The following is a 25,631-nucleotide window of genomic DNA, read 5'->3' on the forward strand; positions in this document are numbered from 1 at the left end:
AATGTGCTTGACGGCTAGTAATACCACGTAAATAAATTATCAAGTTATATCATTGTTCAATTTTGATAATTTGATACTTTACAAGCAGATTTTATAATAATAGTACTATACAAAACTAAAATTTGATGAAGTTTAGGAATTTACGTCTTCACTAATTTTGCAAATCTATTGTGATTTTAAAAACATTATTATGGGAATAATTTCAAGGTCTTTTTATTTGTTTTAAGCTACCATATTTTCTAGGACAAAATTCTAAAATAATGTATACTTATAAATCAAGGTCATTTACATATAAATATTCCAAATTTGAGGGTAACAACAAATCAACAATAGTACAAGATAAAACAAATAAACACCAACTTCTCACTTTTTTACACCAAAACAAAAAAACATGGCAAGCATACCTTGCCCATCAAGATCACAAAAACAATACAATCTTCTAACTTCTAATAATGTCTCCTCACAGTTGAAAAGTTGGGAGGCGACAAAAAATTTGAATTTACAGACAAAACAACTGACTGTTATCCCAGCAAATTGTAATGATGATATACTACAATTTACTTATAATAGTCCAAGTGTATGCACAAAATAGCTGCATAATGGTTCATTTGCAGCAGATTCAATCAGATCGTTGGTGCAAGAAGACGAAGCCAGAGTTCTCGCGGATCAATGGGGGAGGCTCGACATCAGCCACTTCTACGGTTGGCATGGATTTCGACAGGTCGTCCGTGGTGAATGGAATGCTGCAAAAGTTTGAGGCACGGAAATGAGTTTCAGGGAACTACTACATACACTAGAAAATTCACTGCTCTCGATTGCGAGAGTATATACTTCTTCCGTCCCCAAAGGTGAGTGATTCGTGTTCTTATATTCTTTCTATCACTTTATTTTCTCTTCTCTCTCTTATTTTTTTTCTCTCCTAATTTATTATCACTGTACTTAACTTGCTAAACACTGTCTCCTTAATTCCCGTGACAAAAGCAAATGCATCACTTAAGTCGGGATGGAGGGAGTAGTAATTACCTTGAGTCGTCGTCTAGCAAGAATGAGCTGTTGAGAGCGTTGTTGGAGTCCTCCGTCATCATGACCCTCATGCTCGAAATGACCTGTGGGCGAACATCAAGAAAGCCATAATCATGCGTGAAGCGCTAAGTGAGTATCAGTCGAGTGGGGAAGACAAGTTAGGGAACTAACGTACATTCGGAGCAACGCTATGGGTGCCATATTTGTCGTCCCAATACATTGTGCTAATCCTGTATATTTGTTGAATGCTTAAAACCTGCAAATGTGGAAAAGGCCAAGTTTCATGATACATAAATAGACTAATTTAGAACGCAGAATCGGAGCTGGGCAACGGGATTATCACTCACCGGGCAAAGCTCGTTCGTGATTTCATTTAATGTCTTTTTGGGCTTTTGATGTATAACCTGCAAAAAAGATATAAAAGGGTAAGAGTTCCGTTCGAAAAGAAACTTATACCTGAAATGGGAGACGGGAAACTGATTCATACCAAAAAACCAACAGCCTGTCTGATATGCTTCAGTTCATCCCAAGATGAGCCGACATACTGCATAACAGAAGACACGATTGAGCCAAGAGGATGCGGGTAAATAACAGAAAACTACGCAAATGAAACCTTACTTCCTCAGTTGCATGACAACACCATTGCTCTAATTCAGCCAGCCCGGCTTTCACATACTCACCATTACTGAATGAGCAGCACTCGCGTCTTAAAAGAAGACTGAAACATTTGAATGTAAAAAAAGGTTATTACAAGAGCCACATCGCCAGTAAATAAGGATTTAACAGACTTACCTGTTGAATAATTGGACATTGATAAATGAGAATGTTTGAGCAAAGACCTTCCGCACAAGGAACGCAGGAACCTATGACGATGTTGTGATAACATTAACGAACAGCGCAGATGTAATATAGATAGACGGAAAAGTATGGTGATGGAGAGGGTTTTTGGAGTTAATTTCAATCTTACATAATTTGCATTCATCGCCTTCAAGTACTTATCTAGGCACTTTACGATGCTCTTCCAGTGAGCAATAAGCGCTTGTTGAGCAACGGCATTAGCTTGGGAACGTCCTTTACCTAAACTTGAACGAGATGTTCGAGGGGCCTGCATTGGAAAAAATTTTCAAGCAAAATACAAGGAGATATGAATGATGCTATCTAACATATCTTCACATTCAACCATAACCGAATAAATGAAGAAGGTAAGATTGGAACAGTCAACGAAACCATCACTCATAAACTGGATCATGGCTGCCTAACAACCTGCTCAAAAATATGTCTAGAGTTACCTGGATGCACAAACCAATGAAAGGGGAAATCTCTTTCTTTAGATTGTCCCTGATCATTCCATATATCTTCTCGAGGTAAGCAGTAAGCTGCTGTTTGAACAACAAAGCTGGATATTTCGCCTCAACTTGCCGCAAGTCATCAAGTTTACCAAGCAACCGACTATTGAGAAATGAAAGTCCAGCAGCACCTTGAGGGGATGCCCTCAATCCCTTCATAAGAGAGAGATTACACATGCAAATGAATCAGAATATTTAGGTAGGATGGACATGAGAATCGAGTGAAACTAAAGGGTAGGTGTATACTTGAGACATCCTTCCTAAAAGAGAAGCCGATGACGACCTTCGCCTTTGAGGGGTCAAGCTAGCTGCCCCACTTGCTTTGAGTGTGTGTTGGAGCAGCATCAGCAGTGTAGATGTATTGCATAACCAATAGGCTAGGACATCGTTGTTATCAGCAACCTACGAAAACAAATTCAATTTAGAATTTCTATGATGAAAATGAGCTGAAAGTAGCATCAAATATATAGACCGGATCGACATTCAGTTACTCACGTCTACCGATGAACCAATGGTTTGAATAATACGGTCAAACACACCGGTCCTCTCCACCTCAAATGACCTCCAGTGGAGAAGGCATTTGTAAATGACACAAGCAGCAACGGGTTTGCCACTAGAAAATCCCAAATCTTGAGTGATACACTTTATCAGGAGGTCCTGGTTTTCCTGTGGAAGCCAACGAGAAATAAGGAGACATGTATAATGTATAAATTATACGCAACATATACAAGTGTCCACTTACTTGCTGCTTATCATTGAGAGACTTCTGAGGTTTTTCCTCGGATTCAGGCTCCTTGGGATTCGCCGTAGCAAGTGGGGTTTCCTATCACGGGCAATAGACTTAAGCACTACAGAGACATCAAAATGTCCTATTTATATTTACAAAATACAATGATGTACGCTTACTTGTGCAGATGATTTTGTTTCTCCATTAAGAACTTTACCATTCTCCGGTGTTCTCTGTAACATCATAGCACATAATTAGAATATCTCCACCCGCAACCAGTTATACAATAAAAAGAAATCAAATCTCAATACCTGAAATATAGTAGTCCTGGGTCGGGCAGATATAGCCTTCCCAGTTGGTGACATGGTCAAAGCTTGTTGACGAAGCACTTGATTCTCGGACTCGGAGTTTGATAGCTTCTCCTCGAGCCTGCAAAGGAAAACAAAAAGTGGTGAATAAATATAACTGTATACCAAAAGAAAGATAACTAAGAAAACATAAGTTATAGCTTTCTCCCCTCTTTGACCAAGGTGAGCAACCAAAACAGATGATATACTTGTTTTTTGGGTAATTGTTCAAGAAATGGTGCATGGTTACTTGCTCAAGAATTGTTTTATGTTTTATAAAGCCTAAAGAAAGTTAATCAAATTACCTCTGTATGGAATCTTGAAGCTGATCCACTTTGCCCTCTGCTTCCTCAAGCTTTTTTGTCAAATTTATATTTCTAGTCTCGGCATCTGAGCAAGCCCTTTTGGCCTCTTCTGCTGTGACTTTTTCTGACTGCAGTGAAGCCTGTATGTATAAAAAAGCTGGTTATATACACGTCCATGTCTTTACTCTTTGGAAGATGGATGGCATCATAAGATTGACAAACTCACAAAATCAACTAGATTTGAAGGAGATATGTTCTTTCTAAAAAGAAGGATAAATATTCCCTTAATGTGAAGCCATTGCCCCATAGGTTGAATAGTCACGCCACTAAAGAATCCGGTGCATATTTGGAAATTTCAGAAATATTTAAGAGCAAGAGATGATAGCAGCATCTATCGAAGTGTCTAGTCCATGTCGATGTACAGCATGTACTTATTCTGTTGTAGTAAGTCTTACCTTCAGAATTTGTATCTCGGCTGTCAAAGCTTCAATTCTTGCCACGTCTTGAACCATTACTGGGGTTTCTTTAATGACTGGAGGAGCTTCTTCAATTGCTTTTCTCGCAGCTTCTCGTTCTTTTAATGCTCTGGCATTTGCTTCCTCTACCTGTTTTTGCATTGATTTCAAAGCCTCCTGTAGTTTTGCAGTTTCCTGTGCTTTTGTTTCCTCCAACTCTGTCTGCAATTATCAAGACAAATGGACACAGAGATGGTCATGTTTTGTATATTCGGAGGAGGCATCATTCAAAAATGCCAAACTGAATACCCTAAGTCGCTTCTCAAACTGCAAGCGCCATGTAAGCTCCTCCACTTTCTTTTCTAGCTTGTCTTTGGCTTCTTTCAGGGCTCCGGTTTCTCTTGAAGCCTGACGAATGGGAAAATACCAACTAAAGCATAAGAAAGAAACCATTGCAAGAAAATGAGAAATAAATCTCTTCAAGAATTGAGGAGAACCATTCTAAGCATTCTAAGCTCTTTGCGTGCTACTCGTTGACGCCAACCACATTGGGTAACGATGGCAGCCTTCTGGAGACTCCTGTAGTAAGAATATTCTCTATGACAGCGCACGTGAGCCTGCATAAAGAGCAGCAAAATAATGCTTAAAAAGTTGCCAAAAGACAGATTTCCTTAATGATTCAGGTTCGTGTTTATTTTGTTGGGTTTTCCAGTAAGAGTAAACAAGACCTGAATCCTGATTGAAGCCTTAGTTTGTTTCCTGAATCTGAATTCATTGTGAGCAATCATAGCTCTCATGCCAGTCTGCACTATGATAGCATAACGCTGCAAGTTCTGGTAGAATTTCCGAGCAGTATGACACCTGAAGTTCTTCTGAATCTTCAGTGAGGCGGCTTCAGCCTGCAATTCTTCATAGAGTTTGCGAGCAGATATAGCTGAAAATTACAAGAAAAAGATGTTATTTCCACAATTTATTATAGAAGCACAGTAAAGCAGATGAACACGATCAAATTGATGGCTGCATACAAATAATAATATGAAGATGCTCAAGATTACGTCTTGAAGAAGATTGTAAAAAAACTTTCCACCAAAAGAGTGCTTAATAAAGAGTTACCTCTCCAAGAAGATTGTAAAAGGATGGCAGCATGGCGCAATGAGACAAACTCTTTCCGATAAATATAGGTACGAATTTGCCTTTGAATTGTTTTGGCTGCATTTCCAAGAACTTCTGCTCTCCTCGCATCTAGCTCAGCCATCTGACCAGCTCGTAGAAACACTTTTGTCTTACCTAACTGAAAACAAGCATACACCAACGTCATCCGCTATATCTTCAGAGCCTGATTGTGAACCAAGAAAACAAAGAAAATGACTCCATGCCCTAAAACTTTTAAAGTCTAGTACACAGTGTGGCTCCTCAACTAATACGCCTATATATGTTAGTGCACATGAACATGTCATATGATATTCCATATACCAAACAATCGGGAAAGTATTCCCGAAAAGATATGCATGATAGTAAGATGGGAGTAAATAATGATACAGTTTTGCAGTAATATTTAGTACTATAACCAAAGTATCATGGAATCTACCTGATATCCCTTTAATCCCATTTTATCCAAAATCATCCGACATGCGACCTTGTCATCATAGCTGCAGAATAAAGATTGTGTTTACTTTAAGATAAAAGAATAACTATAATCATTGGCAAAAATCAGAGCAGGGTGCAAGGAGATAAGCGCTCAGGCCAAAAGGAGAATCTACTTCAGCAGTTAAAAGAGACTTACTTTCCTTCGAAAACTTCAGGGGCAAGAACACCAAATCGTAGAAGAAACTCGTCAAATGTACGTCTGGTGGGGTATCCAGCACAACTGATTCTAATAGCCTCAAGAACACCCTATATGGTAGTTAAACTTTATACCACAGAGCTTCACAGAACAAATCTGAACTCAATAAAATTTGCATTCCTAAGTGGTGAGATCAAAAATACTTACACCACACCGCAGTTGCTGAATCACATTAAGATTCTCGAAAATCGAGGGCTTCAGCACGTGATTTGGTTTGACACACCTGATGTAGTGAGGTTCTGTCGAACTTAAGGTTTCCATTAAAGATTGCAGTTGCAACTGCCAGAAGAAAAAATATATAAAGCTTATTCATCATTCCATCCCAATAAACGGAGACATAAACAGCATATATATCGAACAATCTACCTCGAAGGGATTCAAGCTATAACATACCAAAAGCAACGAACTTAAAGGAGCAAAGATTTCTCCCAGATAGAGAGTAAAAAATCATAAATAAAATGTTTAATTGAAAAATCTTGCTGAGTTAACCATTCGGCATTTACAACGTTTCCTCTTCAGTATGCATAGCAACATCTCAGATGTACAAATAAGCAATCAGTCTAATAACTAACATCAATGGAGAAAAGCATGGTGTAGTTGTATGATATCCAGGAGATGTGCAAGGACCATGTGCATCAGTAGTGAGAGACAAGGAACCTTAATACCCACACGTACATTGTCATCCAAGTAAGAAAAAACCTTTAATATACCAACTTCTTACTTCTGAGCTCATTGCATAAATCATGAAAGAGAAAGATTCTATAAAACGAGACATCAAGCCTTGTGCAGAATTTTATGAAACAAGTGGATCTAGAATCTAGATGCAAAACTAGAAAGTTATATATCACCAACAGCAGCTAATCATGAACACAGACCTTTAATATTAATAAAACAGATCAAGGATTCCTGATAACAAAGTCGAATAAGTATAGAGATTATCGAGCACCTTGAAGCGTGATCCTATGGAAGAAAATTTCGATGATTTAGATGATTCTTCAGGAAGAGCAGGAAATAAACCAGCGACAAAAGTGCACTTTGAGGCTGTAAGCAGATCTTGGTGTTCTGCAACAACATAATCTTTGTTCTTATCCAGGAACAGATCTGCCATATACGTTACCTGCGAGAACAGGTCATGGTTTTACGTTTTTAAAATATATCTATAATTAATTGCATCCAGACCCTGGTTTCTCTTGGAAAAAAAGAATTCATATTGCATCCAATTACCTCCCCAGCATAGTGAGATATTGTGAAACTGGTACGTGAAAGCTTGGGCTTGATGAAACGCTGGTTTTTTGCGAAGGTCTGATACAATTTCTGGGCAAATGTTTCGTGGGTGGACTTGGGAAACATACTGCCATTGAAGTTATTGTTAGCATTAAATGTGTAGCCATAAGCAATTGATAGCGAAAAAAAGTATGTGCATTTACAGTTATGGTTTCATAAACAATAGAAAGACAACATAAAACTCAACCATCTTAAAAATAATTAAAAATCAATCAAGTATTGCAAATAAGAAAATTTGAAGAGATCCTCTTAAAGAAAAAGCAAATATAGGAAGAGATACCAAGCTTCATCCAGCAGTGCAATTATTCCCCCTGGTTTCTGCAGAAAAATAGTTTGAAATTAAATTCATAATATGAAAAAAAATAAATACAGAATATAGTAAGAGAAAAGGTACAGGTGATAAAAAGTAATCCATTATAGCATCAGACCTTCTCAATCAGATCGAGGACATCTTGGTTATCAACGAACTCTATGTAGCTCCAGTCTATCTCCTCTTTTTCATAATCATCTTGTTCCATCTTGAAAACATGCTGAAGCAGTAATAGAAAATCTTCAATTAGCAGTTGAAATTATTGCACAAAACGCACAAGTAGTAGGAGTTCATAACAACAGGAATCACCTGGTTAAAATGTTGCTGCAGTTTCTCGTTGGTGAAATTGATGCAGAACTGCTCAAAACTGTGATTCATGCAAATTTCAGAAGAAAATCTTATCTTCGCTGTAATAAGCAAATGAGATTTCTAGGGAAAAGCTTGCCTGTTGTGCTTAAAACTCTCGAAACCATATATGTCAAGAACTCCAATTATTGCTTTCGAGTGTGGATCCTGACCAATGGATGTATTTATCTTTTCCACTATCCTGGGAATGAGAAAGTATATGAGTTCAAAACGAAACAACAAGTATTACTATTTTAAATAACACGATGATATGTTCATTCATAGAAGTTAGATGGCAGTGTATCCTTACCAGTCAAATAGCCGAGAATATATAGTCTTTGCGAGAGCATCCCTGCTACCCAACGCAGCTTCTGGATCAAGGGTCCTTGTGATAACTTCCTCGGGTGTTACCATCACACGCTTAATCAGAGCATCTTCCAAGCTCTTGACATCACATCTATGAAATTGAACTTGTTATTGTTCCTTGTACATCCACCCCAATGACCAAGATAAAAGGTAAAATAAGGACAATGATCCTACTTGAGCAATTCAGCAGTCATATTCAGATGAAACCTCGACTTCTCATCCTTGATGACTGAAGAATCAATCTCTTTCCCCTTAGCAAATTCAATATTGCCAAGATGAAGAATCGCAGCAACCACTTTAAATATTGCATCCTGAAATACAATCATCTGTTTAGAAAATACAGGGAAAATGATAGCACTGAAATTTAACCCAGCAGTAGCATCTCTGGAAAGAACAACCTGCTCTTCCTCACTGATTCCGACTATATCCATAGCCCTTCTGGTTGCAAGATATTCTTCCGTATCATTTACTCCATCAAGTTTATAACATTTGGACTGGTTGAGATAATGATAAGTTTCTGGGCTTTCGAGCTTATATTTCTCCCTTTCCTGAAGGCAGACATTACTCGATAGGTCACTGAAGCAACCCCAGACACAGGTTCCATACAAAATCTTTACAGAAACTACAAATAAAACTGCAATACCTCGGGAGGTGCTCCACAGAGAAGGTAAAAGCAATGATAGTTTCTTTCAGGGTCTGATATTTGGCAAACACGGGATCTCTCCAGCAAATAAGTTCTAATGGCTGCTCCAGATATTCTCCCATTTTTATCAAATTGAATTTCAACAAATTTACCGAAACGACTGCACAATAGAAAAGCTGTCAAATGTGAAGCATTCGAAACGAAATGGTATATATTGATCTAAGAAAGATGCGCCTATTAGTTTCGGGTGGAGAAGTTTCAATTATAACTCACCTGGAATTATTGTTCCTGACAGTTTTAGCATTTCCAAATGCTTCAAGAACTGGATTTGACTGTCAACCAACAACTCAGATATAAGTATTGGCATCATTTGATTTGTTGGTGAGATTATTTTATTCAGAAGAGAAGCAAAATGCAGGCCACATCAACTTAATCATAATCTTACTTCTAGAACTTGTTGTTCAACAGTCCGTCCTTCTACTCCAGATCGACCACCCAAATGAGCAAGATACCGCATCAGCATTTTTGTTGTTTCAGTTTTACCGGCACCACTTTCTCCACTAACCAGAATCGAGTTGCTCTTCCCCTCATTGACCATTGCCCTGATTGCAGAAATTAATAAGCAACCAGGTGATATTGCCTTCATCACTCAAAATATTATATTCACCGCGTCTTCCCAACAGCAAAACTCATACAAATAAACATATGCTGCATTCCAGAATATTACCTGTAAGCAACATCACATATAGCAAACACATGAGGACTAAGCTCGCCAAGTGCAGCCCCTTTGTATTGCTCCATCATGTGAGTATCATATAGATGAGGCAATCTTTGGAAAGGGTTTATTGCAATCAGAATATTTCCCGTATATGTCTGAGAAAGAACGCATTAAAACTTAGAATCTAACATTTGTATAGTTATACAACTGAGAAAAAATCAGAAAGCTTACATAGATTTCATTAAGTTCATATCTAGTAGCTAGGTTTTGCAGGACACCGGGCTCGTGCAAATACGAAAGCTTAGTCATGTCATCCTCACCTCCAGGAGGTGCTTCTGTGTCCTTGGGAAAAACTTTTGCGATATTTGCAACAACCTGCAAGTTGGAGCCTAAAGATTTCAAACTACCAAATGAAAAGATCATTTAAATATTACCTCAGGCGAAGAGCAGAGATGACATACAATGATACTAATATAGGTCTAACGTATATAAGAAGCATCAACTCTAATATAAAATTTCAGTACTACATGCTCAATATACATTCATGTTGGCAACGAGAACCTATTCAGTAATTACCTTTTTCCCGTTTGTAGTTTGAACATGAACATCTTGGCCATCTATCCGTATTACTTCTCCATCAATCCAAGCCAACGCCGGATCCTCAACCCATACATGAGAACCAACTATAATGTTAACTAACGATGCCTGCAGAGACAAACAAATGAAAATTCATTATATATATGATAGAAAATCAAGTTTGCACGACTTACACCAGTAGTCTCACTTGCAGGAGGACCTGGTTCCGATGGATTTCAGGATGGAAAAACTAAAAGAAACACAGACACTTGAAAAAACACAAGAACTCCAATTGCAATTTAGACTTGCTTAACATAGTACCAGACAGTAGACACAAATAAAATATGGCAAAAGAAATAAGACCAAACTCGGAGAGAACAATACTATTCTCAACATATGCATGAATTTGCTTGACTTAACCTTGTAATAAAATGAAGAAAACATTTTAACATGGTATCAGAATTTATAAAATACACAAACATTTTTTTCAAAAATCAACTTTTCAGCATACGAGTTTTCCACAACGGACTACTTGACATGCTAACACATAAAATCTCGATTATAAAAAAACAACTTGCATCCTGTGCTGCTCTGCCTATGTGCACTCCAATTTGGGTGAACCCAAATTTGCAAAAACAACAATCTTAACTTTTTTTTAGTTAAAAATAGTTATAAGGAATTTCTTGTTATTAATTACAGAATATATTAATTCTGAAATGAGCTAGAGAACAGCTCTTCTATTCTGACTAAGAGTGTGAGGCAGGGGTTAAATGCTTTTTCCCAATCACAATTTCAAATTCTAATTGATTTTCTATCAAAAAGGTTTTTCATTTAGGATCAAACCAAGAACTGGTAAGCTACAGTATATGAAAATGATGGAAACAGTAGCATGAGTATTGTGCTTAAAACTTCAATAATTAGATATATAATGTAATGATTTATGACTTTATGCACGTCATTGATAAGAGGAAAAGTAAGCTTAGCATTGCAGAATTTCACTTGATGATATCAAGGAAATTATACACAATCCTTAACACAACTCTTTCCCGTAAATCCAAAAAAAAAATTGAATCCATATGCACAAACGAAAAAACACACCATCTCTTCATCTCAAAACCTTCATATTTCAACTAAATCCACCAAATATTGGCTCATTTCTATCACCCACACCACTAAAAAGTTGGAGAAAAAAAACAGCAAAATTCGTATTTCCCAACCAAACAACCCTCAATTCGTATTTCACACATCACACTGTTTAATGTTTATCCATATCCTCATATTTCAACTAAATTCAAATTCAAATTTAAATTCAAAACAAGTCAAAACAGAAAGAGCTGGAAGCTAATCCAATAAACGGTGTTACCATAGTTGAAAACTCAAAGACTCAATCTCCGCTCATCAAGAAAAGGGCGGCGGGATTTGACTCGCTGGGTGAGATCAGCTCCAGCTCCGAGCCGCCTACTCGCCGCCGCTGGTGAACGAACTTCTTGGAAGCTGAAACACAAAATTTCGTCCTCCGTCTATCAGCTCAACAACTTCTTCTACTCCAAATCCAGCAAAATACGGTGGATTTGTCGTTGTTGCACAGTCTTTTTCTCTCTCTTGGTCGGTTATTAGTTCGTTGATTTTGAATTTTATCAGAGACCAATTTGATTGGAATTCCTCTTTTGCACGATAATGTTTATTGCTTCGTAACTTTCATTGTTGCTCGGACAAGGCGTGGACACTCGAACAAGTTAACGACACTACGTACTTATTTATTTAAATAGGATTAATGGTGTTGATTTTCAAACACATCGTTAATATTAACCAATGGAAAAATTGAATATGAACTTGAATTATTATTACATTTTCACAATAGTTACATATTTATTTATCTAGTGGTACTAGTATTTTTACAAATTAAAGCAGATTTATACTAGAGTCTCGATATGTATTTTATAAGATAAATGTATGAAAATGAAAGATTTGAATAAATGGAGATGAGATTTGATAGATTCAAATTTGAAAATGATTTGAAATGAATGAGAAGAGTTGAATTCATAGATAGGCATGCGAAGCAACAAACAACTATTTTAAGCAAAAATTTAATTCTAACTTGAAACGGTAAAAAAAGAGAAGAAATGGAAAAAAAATATAGAAGCCTGAAATTCGGCAACAATCGTGCCACGTGGCGTGACCTGATAGGCCTCCATCGTGCAGAAAACTAAGAGCATCCACAACCGTGCTCTTGCCAACGGTACGGTTGTGGGCCCGGCCCCACTTTTTCTGTCTGCTCTCTGGCAAGAGCACAACACCCACAGCTGTGCTCTTCCGCAAGGACTAGCACAATTAATTTAAAATTCAATTAAACAATAACATTTCAATAATACTAAAATTCATTCAAAAATCTAAATAATATTACAAATGACAAATAAAATAAAAACGACATAATTAAAATCCTAAAAAATTAAAAATTACATAATTAAAATACTAAAAATTAAAAAAACCACTACGCGTTGCCGAATTTCTCCCACATGTGTTTGATTAGGTCTTCTTGTAGTTGATTGTGGATTCGGGTATCGCGCATTGTGTGCCTTGTCTTGATTCTTTGGCCGACCGTAATATGCTCGCCTCGGCGTGGGGGAGACCTCGCTGTTGAGCTTCCGGCTTCGTCCTCGTCGTAGAAGCTAGCCGCCCTCGGCCCTTCGTCGGCTATAATCATGTTGTGTAAGATAATACACGTGAACATGATGTCGGCGATATTATTCACGTACCATAGCCGAGCCGGGGACTTCACAATGTTGAATCGGGCTTGAAGGACCCCGAAAGCTCTTTCGACATCTTTCCGTGCGGACTCTTGACGCTGCGCAAAAAGAACCCGTCTCGGGTCGTGCGGGTTGTTGAACGTCTTCACAAAAGTCGACCACCTTGGGTAGATACCATCGGCGAGATAGTAACCCATGTGGTAGCTATTTCCGTTGATGGTGAAGTCGATCGCCGGTGCTACACCATTCATCACATCAGTGAAGAGTGGTGAAGAATATAGTACATTCAAGTCGTTGTTGGATCCAGCAACGCCGAAATATGCATGCCAAATCCATAGGCGGTAGTCGGCGACCGCCTCAAGGATAAGCGTTGGGCCGCCGCCTTTGTGACCGCTCAAGTGTTGCCCCCTCCAAGCAGTCGGGCAATTCTTCCACCTCCAATGCATGCAGTCAATGCTGCCAAGCATTCCGGGAAAGTCATGGACTGATTCGTGAAGACGAAGCAACCGTTGGCAATCATCGGTGGTGGGTGCCCAAAGGAATTCATCCCCGAAAGCTGAACGAACGCCCTCGCAAAAATTCTTTAGACAAAGGATTCCAGTGGACTCACCGATATGCAAATACTCGTCGAAGATATCGGCCGTTTGCCCAGTAGCGAGTTGTCGGATGGCACACGTACACTTCTGCAACGGCGTGATACTTTGCCGGCCGGCTGCATCTGGACCTGTTTGGAAGAATTCAACGCGTGCGGACAATGTGTTGACAATTCGCATGAACAAGCGCTTTGACATGCGAAAACGGCGCCTGAAGTAATCTGCTGGAAACCGCGGCTGGTCGGCAAAGTAGTCGGCAACGAGCCTTTCGTGGGCTCCCTCCCGGTCACGATGAATGTAGCGCCGATTTGATCTGGTTCGTTGAGGAGGAGGAGCGGGGGTATTCGCCGCGACATATGCTTCGTAAGCGGCACGATGTTGTTCGTAGTATTCTTGTTCTTCGCGTTCCGCTTCCGCCATAATATGAGTGAATTCCATTTGAGGTTTTGAATGAGGGATGAATGTGTTGATAGTTTGTATGAAAATTAAGAATGAGAGATGAATGGGAGATGAATTGATGTGATAAATGGATGATGAATGTGTGTATTTATAGATGATTTTGGGGGAAAAAAATAAAAAATAATAAAAAAAAATCAGAAAAAATGGGAAAAAAAGGCCATATTTTTGGGATTTGGAAAAATTTATTTTTTAATCATTTTATATAATTTAAAAATGATTTTTAAAATAAAAAATAATAATTCAAAGGCAACGGTTATGTCGTTGCCCAATCATAAGCCGCCACGTCGCCTGCTCGCTGGCACGGCGCTGCTCGATGCATCGAGCGGCGCGAGCGCAGCGACGGCGGTCCTCGTCCTTGCCGCTGACACGGACGGCGGCCTTCACTCCCACCACCGTTATGGATGCTCTAAGGAACATTTTATTCACAAACATTCTGAACTTATACAAAATGGTACATCTTTCACCTATTTATAGACGTTCACTTTATATTCTAGAATTATCTACTTAATTCTTTTATATTCTAAATATTTAGATTTTTTCCTATAAAAATTTAGATATTTTTTATAGTCCACGTGGCGTGACCTGATCGGCCTCCATCGTGCGGACTGTACCACCTTGTAGTCTGTGCTGGTGGGCAATGCCCAATTTTGCAGCCCGCCTCACTTCCCTGCAACGGCACTCCATCGATCAAGTCTCAGATTCAATCATTCAATCCATTTTTTGGTATAGTTATGGTTGCTCTCCAATCTCCATTTACTCGTAGTTGTGGACTCGTAGTGATATTTTTTTAAACTTAAATTATTCACTCTAAAAAAGCATATTCATTTTGCTTAAATTTAACAATTTACTATTTTAACAAATTATGTAATTAAAATGCCCGTTTGTACTTATAAATATCATGAGTTTACTAGTATCATTCTAAAAAAATTTAACAAAAGAGGAATCTCAAGCAATCCTATTATTTAATTCTAAAAATTTATAGTTAGGGCTAACATCTGAAGGGTCAAACAATCTCTTTATACAAATTTTAAATTGTTTTAAAAAAAATCAATGGACACGTTTGAAATGACTATTTTAAGGGAAAGGGCACTATCTACAGAATTTACGGATATTATTGGCATGGTTACCTAAAATCAAACCAACGATTTTACAGTATTAAATTATTGGATCGATAGAACACAACACAGCTAGTAGAAATGCACGTTTGTTTGACATGCTTTGTGATCCCTATATGCGCAAATAAGAGTCGTGTTTTTCTATTTTAATCTATCCGCAAATAGGAGTCTCGATTTATTTTCACTAAAAAGGAAAATTTTATCCCAACCAGTAGTATGTGGCGCAAGGGCACTTAAGAGCATCCTTAATGCCGCGGGCCGGACCGCACCTGGTCCCGGCCCGCGGCCCCGCACGATGGAGGTGATGAATTTGCTGCCCAGGCCGGTCCCGGGGACTCAGTCGCGGCCCAGGGTCGCGCCCGGGGTCCAGCCTGCAGGCGTTAAACCATGCCGTGCCGCACGAGATGAGTCCCGGCCCGGCGTTGGATATCTTCCGGGCCGGGCCGCAAGTCCCCAACATTTGATTTTTTTTTTCGTTTTATTGCCTATATATACTCCATTTGTGCACCATTTTTTCCACACTTTCTCAATTTCAATCCTCTTGTATTACAATATTTTCGGCTTCTATGGATTGGTTTAACAGCGATCAACGACAGATAGTCGATTTTGTCAACGCCAACAACTGGTACGTGCCGCCGTCACCCGACCCTAATGCAACGCCTAGTCCGAGGTTGCCTACCAACATGGAAATAACATCGTTAGTTAGCACTGATGAGTACGAAATCAGTGATATGGATGCTCTAAGAGCATCCGCAACGGTGGCGACGGTCGCCACCGCCGTCCGCGCCGCTGGCAAGGCGAAGCACCGCCGCCGCTGCGCTCGCGCCAGCGAGCAGCTGACGTGGCGGCACGGGATTGGGCAACGGCATAGCCGTTGCCTTCAAATTTTTTTTTTACTTAGAAATCGGTATTTAATTGTAAATAATGATAAAAAATAAAAACAAATATTTTCCAAATCCAAAAAATATGGCCGTTTTTTCCCGTTTTTTCTGAATTTTTTTGAATTTTTTTTTTTCCCCAAAATCATCTATAAATACACACATTCATCATCCATTTATCACATCAAATCATTTCTCATTCATAATTCTCATACAAACTATCAACACATTCATCCCTCACTCAAAACCTCAAATGGATTTCACCCATATTATGGCGGAAGCGGAGCGCGAAGAACAAGAATACTACGAACAACATCGTGCCGCTTACGAAGCATATGTCGCGGCGAATACCCCCGCTCCTCCTCCTCAACGAACTAGATCAAATCGCCGCTACATCCATCGTGACCGGGAGGGAGCCAGAGGATCGAGACAAGACACACAATGCGCGATACCCGAACCCACATTCAGTTACAAGAAGACCTAATCAACCACATGTGGGCGAAATTCGGCAACGAGTAGTGTTTTTTTAATTTTTAGTATTTTAATTGTGTAATTTTTAATTTTTAGGATTTTAATTATGTCGTTTTTATTTTATTTGTCATTTGTAATTTTATTTAGGTTTTTTTAATGAATTTTATTATTATGGAAATGTTATTGTTTAATTGAATTTTAAATTAATTGTGCTCGTCCTTGCAGAAGAGCACGGCTGTGAGTGTTGTGCTCTTGCCAGAGAGCAGGCAGAAAAAGTGGGGCCGGGCCCACAACCGTGCCGCTGGCAAGAGCTCGGTTGTGGATGCTCTAATAATATGCAGCCCGTGACCCAACCTGGTAGCACACGACAGATATAAAAAGTTAGCTTTGTAAGGCAAGAAAAATCTAAAAATGGTAGTTTTGTAAGGCAAGAAATATCTAAAAATTACACTATACAGAAAGGCCTAAGGGCTATATAACACGGATACTTCACTTTGTTGCCGTATCGCGTATCGGATACGTATCCGATACCGATACGCGACGGATACGCGACGGATACGTATCCTGGGCGTATCCGCGGGATGGGCCGTATTGGGCCGGGAAACCTCAGATTCGATACGTATCTCGGTGGATACGGCCCAGTTTAAAGCCCATCTAAAGGAGCCGGCCCGATAGAATTAACGGGCTGGACCAAAAAGCCCATTTGTGATGTAGCCCATTGCAGCTGGATGAACAAATCTAGCTCTATAAATAATGATGCTCTATACAATATAAGATTCCACACAATTGAGAAAGCCGCAGCTAGGTCAAAAACTCCCCGCCTCCATAGATTCGGTATGTTATAATTCAGTTTTATGTATCTATTTTTGCCATCGCTTTTCTATGTTATAATTCAGTTTTTTGCTCCCCCAATTCAATTCAATTATAATTTCAGCAGTATGGCATCTCCAAATCTGAGTGCTACTGCTGCTAGTTCTAGTGCTAGTTCTGCTGCTAGTTCTAGTGTTGGATCTGGGTCCAGACAAATAACTGATATCAGGGCTCCATTGTGGGATCATGTCACCATTCTAGAGAAGCCTAAACCTGGTGGAGGAAATATATTATGGAGATGCAACTATTGTCCATTTTCAAAAAGCACTAGCTATACAAGAGTTGAAGCTCATTTGCTGCAAAAATTAAGACAGGGGATTAAGACATGTCCAAATGTTTCATTTGAAATGCTGAGTGACATGAGGAGGGAAGTGGAAAAGTGTAAGGAGCTATTGGAAAGATCAAAGGCATGCACTGTTTCTTTGCCTGTAGCTCCTTCAGACAACAGCAAATATCACAAATGAGGATGACTTGCTTCAAGAAATTCTTTCGCATACCGCAAGAGTTGGCTGCAGTGAAGGAAGAATATGCAAGGTTTTCTAGTTGTTCAGAAGAATTCAATGACCCTGATTCTATACATGATAGATGGGCTGTTTCCCCAATGACATGGTGGACAAATCATGGACAATCTATCCCTCTTTTGATGAGTTTGGCCATGAAACTGCTCAGCCAACCGGCCTCTTCTTCTTGCTGTGAAAGAAATTGGAGCACATATAGCTTCATCCATAGTGTCAAGAGAAATGCCTTAACTCCTGAGCGGGCTGAAGATTTGGTCTTTGTGCACTCAAATCTGAGACATTTGTCAAGAAGAACTGATGCATACAAGAAAGGAGAGACAAGGATGTGGGATGTTGGGGGAGATTCTTTTGATTCCCTTAGTGGTGTTGGTCTTCTTGAAGTTGCTGACCTCTCCATTGATGAACCTGAGTTGCAGGCTGTATCATTTGGATTGGGTGATGCCGAGGATGAAGGTGTGGAGCTGGAGGAGACGGGGAATGAGGAAGAAGCTTGATGTTGATGGCTTGATGCTAGTTTGCTACTACCTTTTAATTATTTCCTAATTTAGAACCTGCTGCTATCATGTTATTTTGAGTGTAATATACCTTTAATGTCTCTATGTTGAATTAGAATATCTATTTTGTAATTTATTTTGCACTATTATTATTTATTAAAAAAAATAGTTAAAACGTATCCGCGTATCGGGTTGTTTGGGAAAGAGCCGTATCCGCGTATCCGTATCCTTCGGATACCGATACGCGTATCCGTATCGGTGCCGCATAGCCTAAGGGTATTTCATAGTAGACGTTGCTACGTTTCTATGCCCTTAGAAATTAGAATATGATACTGTATAACTCTTGTAAAATACTGTGTGATATGATCTATGCTAAAGTTGCCAGCGGCAGAGTTGATTCTGGTAAGAAAAGTCATACTTCAAATATATAATTACCAAACCAATTAAAATGAGTTCGAAACTGAATCCAAAAAAAGATTTGATTGAGCTGATTAACCATTTCTTATTTGATCAAAGAATCACTTGTTGCACAACATCTCAGTAGAAAACACAAGCCCTTTTTAGCTTTGGGAGAATCAGTTCAAAATGAAGAAAAAGTCTCCTATACGTCAACTTCATTCACTGAATAAACTCCATTCTCTGTCAAAACATCAGCACTTAGTCAAAGATTATATCTTTCATCACCAAAAGCTAGTAAACTTTATTAAACATTAAGAACATAAATTTAGCAAGCATAATGTGGAGGAGGAACCGCTTCTCCGCTGAAGTTCATGTATGTCTGGGGTTTAGCCAATAAAACTGGTACTTGTCCAATTGAACCTCCCACTTGCCACACTTGCAATACGGCTGGTCTATTTCTATTACAGTGGGAGAATTAACACGTGCTAAATAAGAATGTACACGTGTAAATTTTTAATGGTTTATAATATAAAAACAAAATATTCGGCTCTACAATCGTGCATATTCTCTTCCTGTCTCTCTTATTCTCCATTTATCATGCACAACACAATCTTTTTTTTTCTTGAAACATTTTCTTTTTGAATACGAGCCAATGGGGGAAAAGAAGTTCAGTCGTCCAAAGAAGTCAAATTATGAAAAGAAGCATCATCCCAAGACCTGCATAGGAAAGAAAGTTGAGGTATAATTCTTGACGCTTCGATGGTAATTTTTTTTGTTCTGATCCACTCACTCTGCAGTGGACTGCAGAGGATGACAAGGAGCTCAAATGTCGAGCTACGCAATTTCCCTCCCAATGGGGAACCATAGGAAAGATTTTTGGGAGGAATCCAACGCATTGCGTGGAAAGATATGAGATGCTATTGGATATGGCATCAATCGAGGCTCGGTATGCCACCACGAAGGCTGAAAGGGGCCGAGAGGAACAACCTAAAGCTGCTCGAAGCCATGCTTCAGTCGTTTTAAGTCAGGGTATATTTTTCATTTTTTCTAACTAAATTTACAGCACTTTTTTTTAAAAAGTAATCGGCATGGCATTGCTAGATGTGGCATCGCTGCTAAGAAAATGAATCTTGAACCTGATCCGAATTAAGAAATTGGAAGGAATCTAATAGAAAAGATTTCTGAAGCTCAGACTCGGTATGTCACCTTCAGGCATGGGAAATGTTTTAGGGGATATTGGTGATGTGAGAAAACTAAGGAACATTTTATTCACAAACTTTCTGAACTTATACAAAATAGTACATCTCTCACATATTTATAGGCATTCACTTTCTATTCTAGAATTATCTACCTAATTCTTTTATATTCTAAATATCTAGATTTTTTTCTATAAAAATCTAGATATTTTTTATAGTCCACGTGGCGTGACCTGATCGGCCTCCATTGTGCGGACTGTACCACTTTGTAGTCCGTGCAGCCGTGCAGGTGGGCAATGCCCAATTTTGCAGCCCGCCTCACTTCCTTGCAATAGTACTCTATCGATCATGCCTCAGATTCAAGTATCGTTATGATTGCTCTCCATCTACTCTAGTTGGGACTCGTGGTCTAAGGTTCTTCTAGTTACTAAGTGGAGTAGTATTTTTTGAAACTTAAATTATTCACTCTAAAAAGGCTCATTTTACTTAGATTTAACATTTTATGAGTATAGCAAATTATGTAATTAAAATGTAAGTTGTACTTATAAATATCATGAGCTTACTAGTATCATTCTCATGCTGACTTATTTGATCCTAGTATTTAACTCTAGGAGTTTATAATTTGGGCTAACAATCTGAGGGGTCAAAATAATCTCTTTATACAATTTTTAAATTGTTCAAAAAAAAATCAGTGGTCACGTTTGAAATGATTATTTTAATGGAAAGGGCACTATCAACATAATTTACTGGTATTATTGGCATGGTTACCTATATCTGTGAAAAGTGAAACCAACGAGTTTACAACATTAAATTATTGGATCGATAGAACAAAACACAGCTAGTAGAAATACATGTTTTTTGTGATGTTTGTAGTAGTAGTATATTTCACCAAGCGTAACATCTACCGTAAGATGAGTATATATTACTATTAGTATTTGATTGATATAATATGCTCTTTAAATAAGAGTTATTAGACAATTTTCCCATCATATACTATAGGAATACGCATGAAATTAATAAGTTTGGTCAAGTCTAACATGTTTGTGTCCTTATCATGTCCATCCCAATAAGGATACTGGATACATATTATTAGTATTATTTAATTTCTTATTTTTATTTTTTATTTTTATTTTCATTCGATGCCTTCACCATACCATCACTACCGTTTGATCATATTTCATTCACAACATGTCTAGATCATTTTCATGTCGAGTTCATACATTATCATATTGTGTCATGCCAACACGAACAATATTGTATCGCTAATGAATTTATAATGTGTGCATGTCATGTCCGAGTTTGAATGTAGCAGATCGGATTAGTGTTCGATTTGAAGGTTTTCTTAATAGGTTGTGTTTTAGTTTAACCTTAACGGGTAGGTCGATATTCGATCGACCCCGATAACAACCCAAGATACACAATTTGCCAGCCCTAGTTTAAACCCAATATTCATTTGCCTTTCTATATTTGAACTAATCCAATATATTTAACTCATCCTGAGAAAATGGCCATCTCCAACAAGCCCAGATAGAAAGATATAAAGACTGGCATTTTGACATTCATACCATCATTTATATCCTCCGCCTACATTACATCTCTTAATCCAATCAAACTTGATGATACTTGTATTTCTGCCCAAGATTGAATCTTTTAACTTGACCACTGAATCCCTCTAGTACAAGCCTCCTTGCCGCCTCGATACCTTGTTCCAACGCAGCATCCACCTGTTCAAGGGGAGCAGTCAAGTTGCCATGGCAAAAGGATTAAGGATCTTGATTGACCTAAACTTTCTAACTTAAGATTACCAAAAGTGGCACAGAGCAGGTCAAAGTTCATACCGTTCTTCTAAGTATGTACGGACAAGAAAAAATTAGACATGTACCTGTTTTCTTTCTGTGGTGCTGAATTTTTGAAGAAGAAAAGCCTTCATATCCATTGTACCAGGCGGATTCCCAATACCTGGAAATATCGGGTATGCTTTAGTCACATGCTATTGCTATATCAATCGGACTCGGGATTCAGTTACTGACCTATGCAAAACCGGGGAAATTCCCGACGCCCATCTAAGTGTTCCATAACGCTCTTCGCCCTGTGAAACAAGAGCCGTACGCTATGTGTTAGTGTCATTTATAAAAGATTGTATAATCAAAATCTCTGATTTCACTAGAGAAATTTAATTGTTTTTAGTACGAGTGTTCCGGTAGATTCTTCAAGCCAAGCCCAGAACTTGAGCTTGGCTATGTGCTTAATGGACCAAGATCATAGTAAGCTTTGTTTAAAATGATAAATGGGTTATACACAAGTTGAGCTCGAACAGTTTGCAAGCTCAGTAGTTTCATTGCGAGATCAAGTCTGAGCCATTTTAAAAACCAGATAAGCAAGCTTGAGCTTAGTAAGAACTAAATAAGCCAAGGTTGAGCTCTTCTTCTCCACTCAGTTCATCTATAGTCCTACTACAATTAGTATGTTATTCCTATAATAGCAAGTGTGGCACAATGGAGTTCAAAGATGAATTTTAAATCAATATCAAACTCATACAAATGATTTCTTTGACAATTTTCATCTAGAGACAATACCCATTGTGGTGACCATGTCCTCCTTTAGGTTGAAGCCTCAAAACTCCATTTGGCAAGCTCATCTCATCGTAGACCTACAATCGATTTTTGAAAAGAAGTCAGAATTTATAAAATGTGAACCATGTAGTTATTTTATTCTTGCAAGAAATGAACAAAAGGAAAATTTCAATCTGACCAGTAGAATGTGGCGCAAGGGCACTTGATAATATGCAGCCAGCGACCCAACCTGGTAGCACAGGACAGATATAAAAAGTTAGTTTTGTAAGATAAGAAATATCTAAAATTGCACTATACAGAAAGGCCTAAGGGTATTTCATAGTAGATGTTGCTATGCCCTTAGAGATTAGAATATGATATAACTCTTCTAAAATATGCTAAAGTTTCCAGCGGCAAAGTTGATACTTCAAACATATAATAACCAAACTCCATTAAAATGAGTTCGAAACTGAATCCAAAAAAGATTTGATTGAGCTGATTAACGATTTCTTATTTGATCGAAGAATCACTTGATACACAACATCTAAGTAGAAAACACAACCCTTTTTAGCTTTGGGAGGGTCGGCTCAAAATGAAGAAAAGGTCTCCTATACATCAACGTCATTCACTGAATACACTCCATTCTGTCATGTGACATTTTCTTAGGGAGTGCATATTATGATTAGCAACAAATCCAAGCTAAACTAGCAAGTTGCTGCAAAGTTCTATATATTGAACATGACTATGGTTAGAGGCCAGGTATTATGACCAAGATAACAAAATGCACACATGAAGCATTATTCACAAAAATGCAAACTTAGAGAAAAATACTAGGTAGCAAACGAGGGAAACTCTAGTATTGCAGAACATAGCATCCTTGACTGAAGTTCAAAACAGCAGCACCTAGTCAAAGATTATATTTTTCATCACCAAAGCTAGTAAACGAACTTTATTAAACATTATGAACATAAATTTAACAAGCATAATGTAGAGGAGGAAACCGCTTCTCCGCTGAAGTTCATGTATGTCTGGGGTTTAGCCAATAAAACCGGTACTTGTCCAATGGAACCTGCACTGATTGTGTTCAGAATATGCAACTTCGTGAATACTTCTTAAAGGATGAGTGACGAGAGAGAGATGAATAAATAAGCACCTATGCCAATCAATGCTTTTGACTGTATAGTGTTCATCACAATGCCTTCCGCTTGAGAGATACGATCAACCATTTCAAAACCGACCTATTTTCCACAAAATCACACAATTTCACCATCATAAGGTTCATATCATATAGTAACATTTCAGTAACACATATCAACGAATTTAAAACAAGAGCAGAAGCTAATACATTGTGGCGGGTTCCGTGGTATTTGTTTCCGGGGTTCCCTAATCCCACAATAAGCCAAGGAGTGTACTCAGTTTTCACCCCATTGGGCTGGGCTGTGGAAGCAGAGACTTGAAGCCTTGTTGGAGCTGAATGCTTTTGATGAAAAATTGGAACTTTGATTCTGGGATAAGAGATGCTGCTGCTGCTGCTGCTTGTGTAAGTATTAGGAAAAGAAACAGCGAACAACATCACCTGAATACACAAATTCTATATCAGATAGTCTTCGGCATATAATGAAACCCTACGCCACTTGAATTTCTAAACCAAAACACACGACCTGAAAAGCTAAATAGAGGAAATCTTAGACTGAAGTAATGAAATTCGAAATTTTGAGAAAACGGTAGGGATGGAACTCTACACTTTTCAGCTCGGGTGACTAATTGCAGAAACTGTGGAAAACATCTTGGCCAGAAATTGCAAAAAATTGTAGAAATCAAACAAACTTTTAGAAATTGGACCAGGAAGTGTCGAAATTGATGGCCGAGAAAACTGATATAGATTTAATTTTACCTTGCTAGGGCCGGGCCCGTCAATTCGGAACAAAATTTATCTCTCTTTCTCCGCAGAAGATGGTCGAATTCAGTGATTTCGAACTCTCTGTCTATTGGAGAAGAAAGAAAAAAGGAGTGCAAGATTTTGGTTTCTATTGACAAGCGAAGAAGCTATCTACGCTTTTGGTGCAATTTTAAACACGATTTATTTGTCAATATGTTATGTGGAAGTGGCACTAAAGCGGTAAAGTAAAGCCTACGTTTGGAAAAGAAATTTTTAATTTTTTATCATGTTAAAATTTACACGACGTTCGAATTTCATGCTAAATTGCTAATTCAACAGACTAATCAAGTTAAAGCTAAATATACAAATTAACTTACGTATTTTTCATTCCTAAGGATTTCTTTTTATAAAATGTATTAATACAATATTAATTATATTAAAAGCATAAACTCAAACGAGATTAATAAGTTTATAATTTCGGATTTATAAAATTAAAGTAACACATAAACACATTTTAAAAAATTGCTCTTTTGGTGAACTTGGTTCGATTTGTTTATTGATTAGTAATGTTATAAAAAACTTATGAATGTATACATAATAAATTTGAGACTTGGTTTTATTTTCTTTTTGTGTAATTATTTGTTTCACTAAAGTTATTATTGAAGTATTGAATTTGGTGTCAAACAAAACAGAAGATATGTGTGCAATAGTTGCACCTTAGGTCATCCATCAAGCTCTAGTCAACTTACTCGTTTTCATGAAATATTATCAGGTTAATAATTTTAATCCCAACTCTCTAATTTAGTGAATTGTTCAGATTCAATCAATGGATTTTAGACTATATTAACGCCCATTCTTTATAATAATATACTACCATAATATGATTCAAATATTTTCCTGTGTATGAGAAATACCCAATAAAACAAATCCAACAAAAACAAAAATAAATCATAAAAAATTAGCGAGTTATTCGGGCCAGGCCAGGCCGAGCTCTAGTAGACTTTCTTAACGTGAACTCATCTTCTCAAGCATCCACCTATGCCGGAGGCGGGCAATGAATGTCTCGGCCAATGCATTAACATCCGGGCTGTCGCAACAAACCGACGGCCCGGCTGAATCTCCGTCGTCGGATCTCTCCGACGTCGCGTCCACGTCGCCTAGCTCCGGCATTT

General features: G+C 38.2%; 3 protein-coding genes across 4 annotated transcripts; 1 reads left to right on the plus strand and 2 right to left on the minus strand.

The window, feature by feature from the left end:
- Positions 1-265: 265 nt before the first annotated feature.
- LOC121800024 (myosin-17-like) lies at positions 266-12,007 on the minus strand. The gene is made up of 39 exons (XM_042199567.1): positions 11,652-12,007; positions 10,289-10,417; positions 9,944-10,087; positions 9,722-9,867; positions 9,440-9,596; positions 9,268-9,326; positions 8,995-9,154; positions 8,750-8,899; positions 8,526-8,662; positions 8,296-8,442; positions 8,086-8,187; positions 7,950-8,007; positions 7,759-7,860; positions 7,611-7,648; positions 7,271-7,397; positions 6,993-7,163; positions 6,194-6,325; positions 5,987-6,096; positions 5,792-5,852; positions 5,317-5,494; positions 4,932-5,137; positions 4,701-4,820; positions 4,513-4,611; positions 4,204-4,425; positions 3,749-3,888; positions 3,408-3,525; positions 3,276-3,329; positions 3,112-3,192; positions 2,865-3,035; positions 2,616-2,771; positions 2,313-2,522; positions 1,991-2,128; positions 1,816-1,886; positions 1,642-1,741; positions 1,511-1,567; positions 1,371-1,427; positions 1,199-1,279; positions 1,024-1,106; positions 266-743 (listed from the first exon to the last, which is right to left on the minus strand). Exons 1-39 carry the CDS (start codon positions 11,652-11,654, stop codon positions 620-622), a joined length of 4,599 nt encoding a protein of 1,532 aa, XP_042055501.1. The 5' UTR covers positions 11,655-12,007; the 3' UTR covers positions 266-619.
- Positions 12,008-17,027: 5,020 nt separating this feature from the next.
- Positions 17,028-18,612, plus strand: LOC121801451. Of its 2 annotated transcripts, none has more exons than XM_042200942.1 (2): positions 17,028-17,385; positions 17,486-18,612. In XM_042200942.1, exon 2 carries the CDS (start codon positions 17,831-17,833, stop codon positions 18,431-18,433), a length of 603 nt encoding a protein of 200 aa, XP_042056876.1. In that variant the 5' UTR covers positions 17,028-17,385; positions 17,486-17,830; the 3' UTR covers positions 18,434-18,612. The 2 variants fall into 2 exon arrangements, with proteins under 2 accessions (XP_042056876.1, XP_042056877.1); XM_042200943.1 differs by having other exon boundaries at positions 17,489-18,612.
- Positions 18,613-21,463: 2,851 nt separating this feature from the next.
- On the minus strand, positions 21,464-24,634 carry LOC121801312 (chloroplastic group IIB intron splicing facilitator CRS2-B, chloroplastic-like). Its single transcript, XM_042200781.1, has 9 exons — positions 24,475-24,634; positions 23,926-24,156; positions 23,734-23,818; positions 23,582-23,649; positions 22,780-22,830; positions 22,605-22,678; positions 22,059-22,117; positions 21,911-21,987; positions 21,464-21,752 (listed from the first exon to the last, which is right to left on the minus strand). The coding sequence occupies exons 2-9, from the start codon at positions 24,151-24,153 to the stop codon at positions 21,636-21,638; spliced, it is 759 nt and encodes a 252-aa protein (XP_042056715.1). The 5' UTR covers positions 24,154-24,156; positions 24,475-24,634; the 3' UTR covers positions 21,464-21,635.
- Between the last annotated feature and the right edge of the window lie 997 nt (positions 24,635-25,631).

The sequence above is a fragment of the Salvia splendens genome, chromosome 4 (assembly GCF_004379255.2).
Source record: "Salvia splendens isolate huo1 chromosome 4, SspV2, whole genome shotgun sequence".
Taxonomy (NCBI): Eukaryota; Viridiplantae; Streptophyta; class Magnoliopsida; order Lamiales; family Lamiaceae; genus Salvia; species Salvia splendens.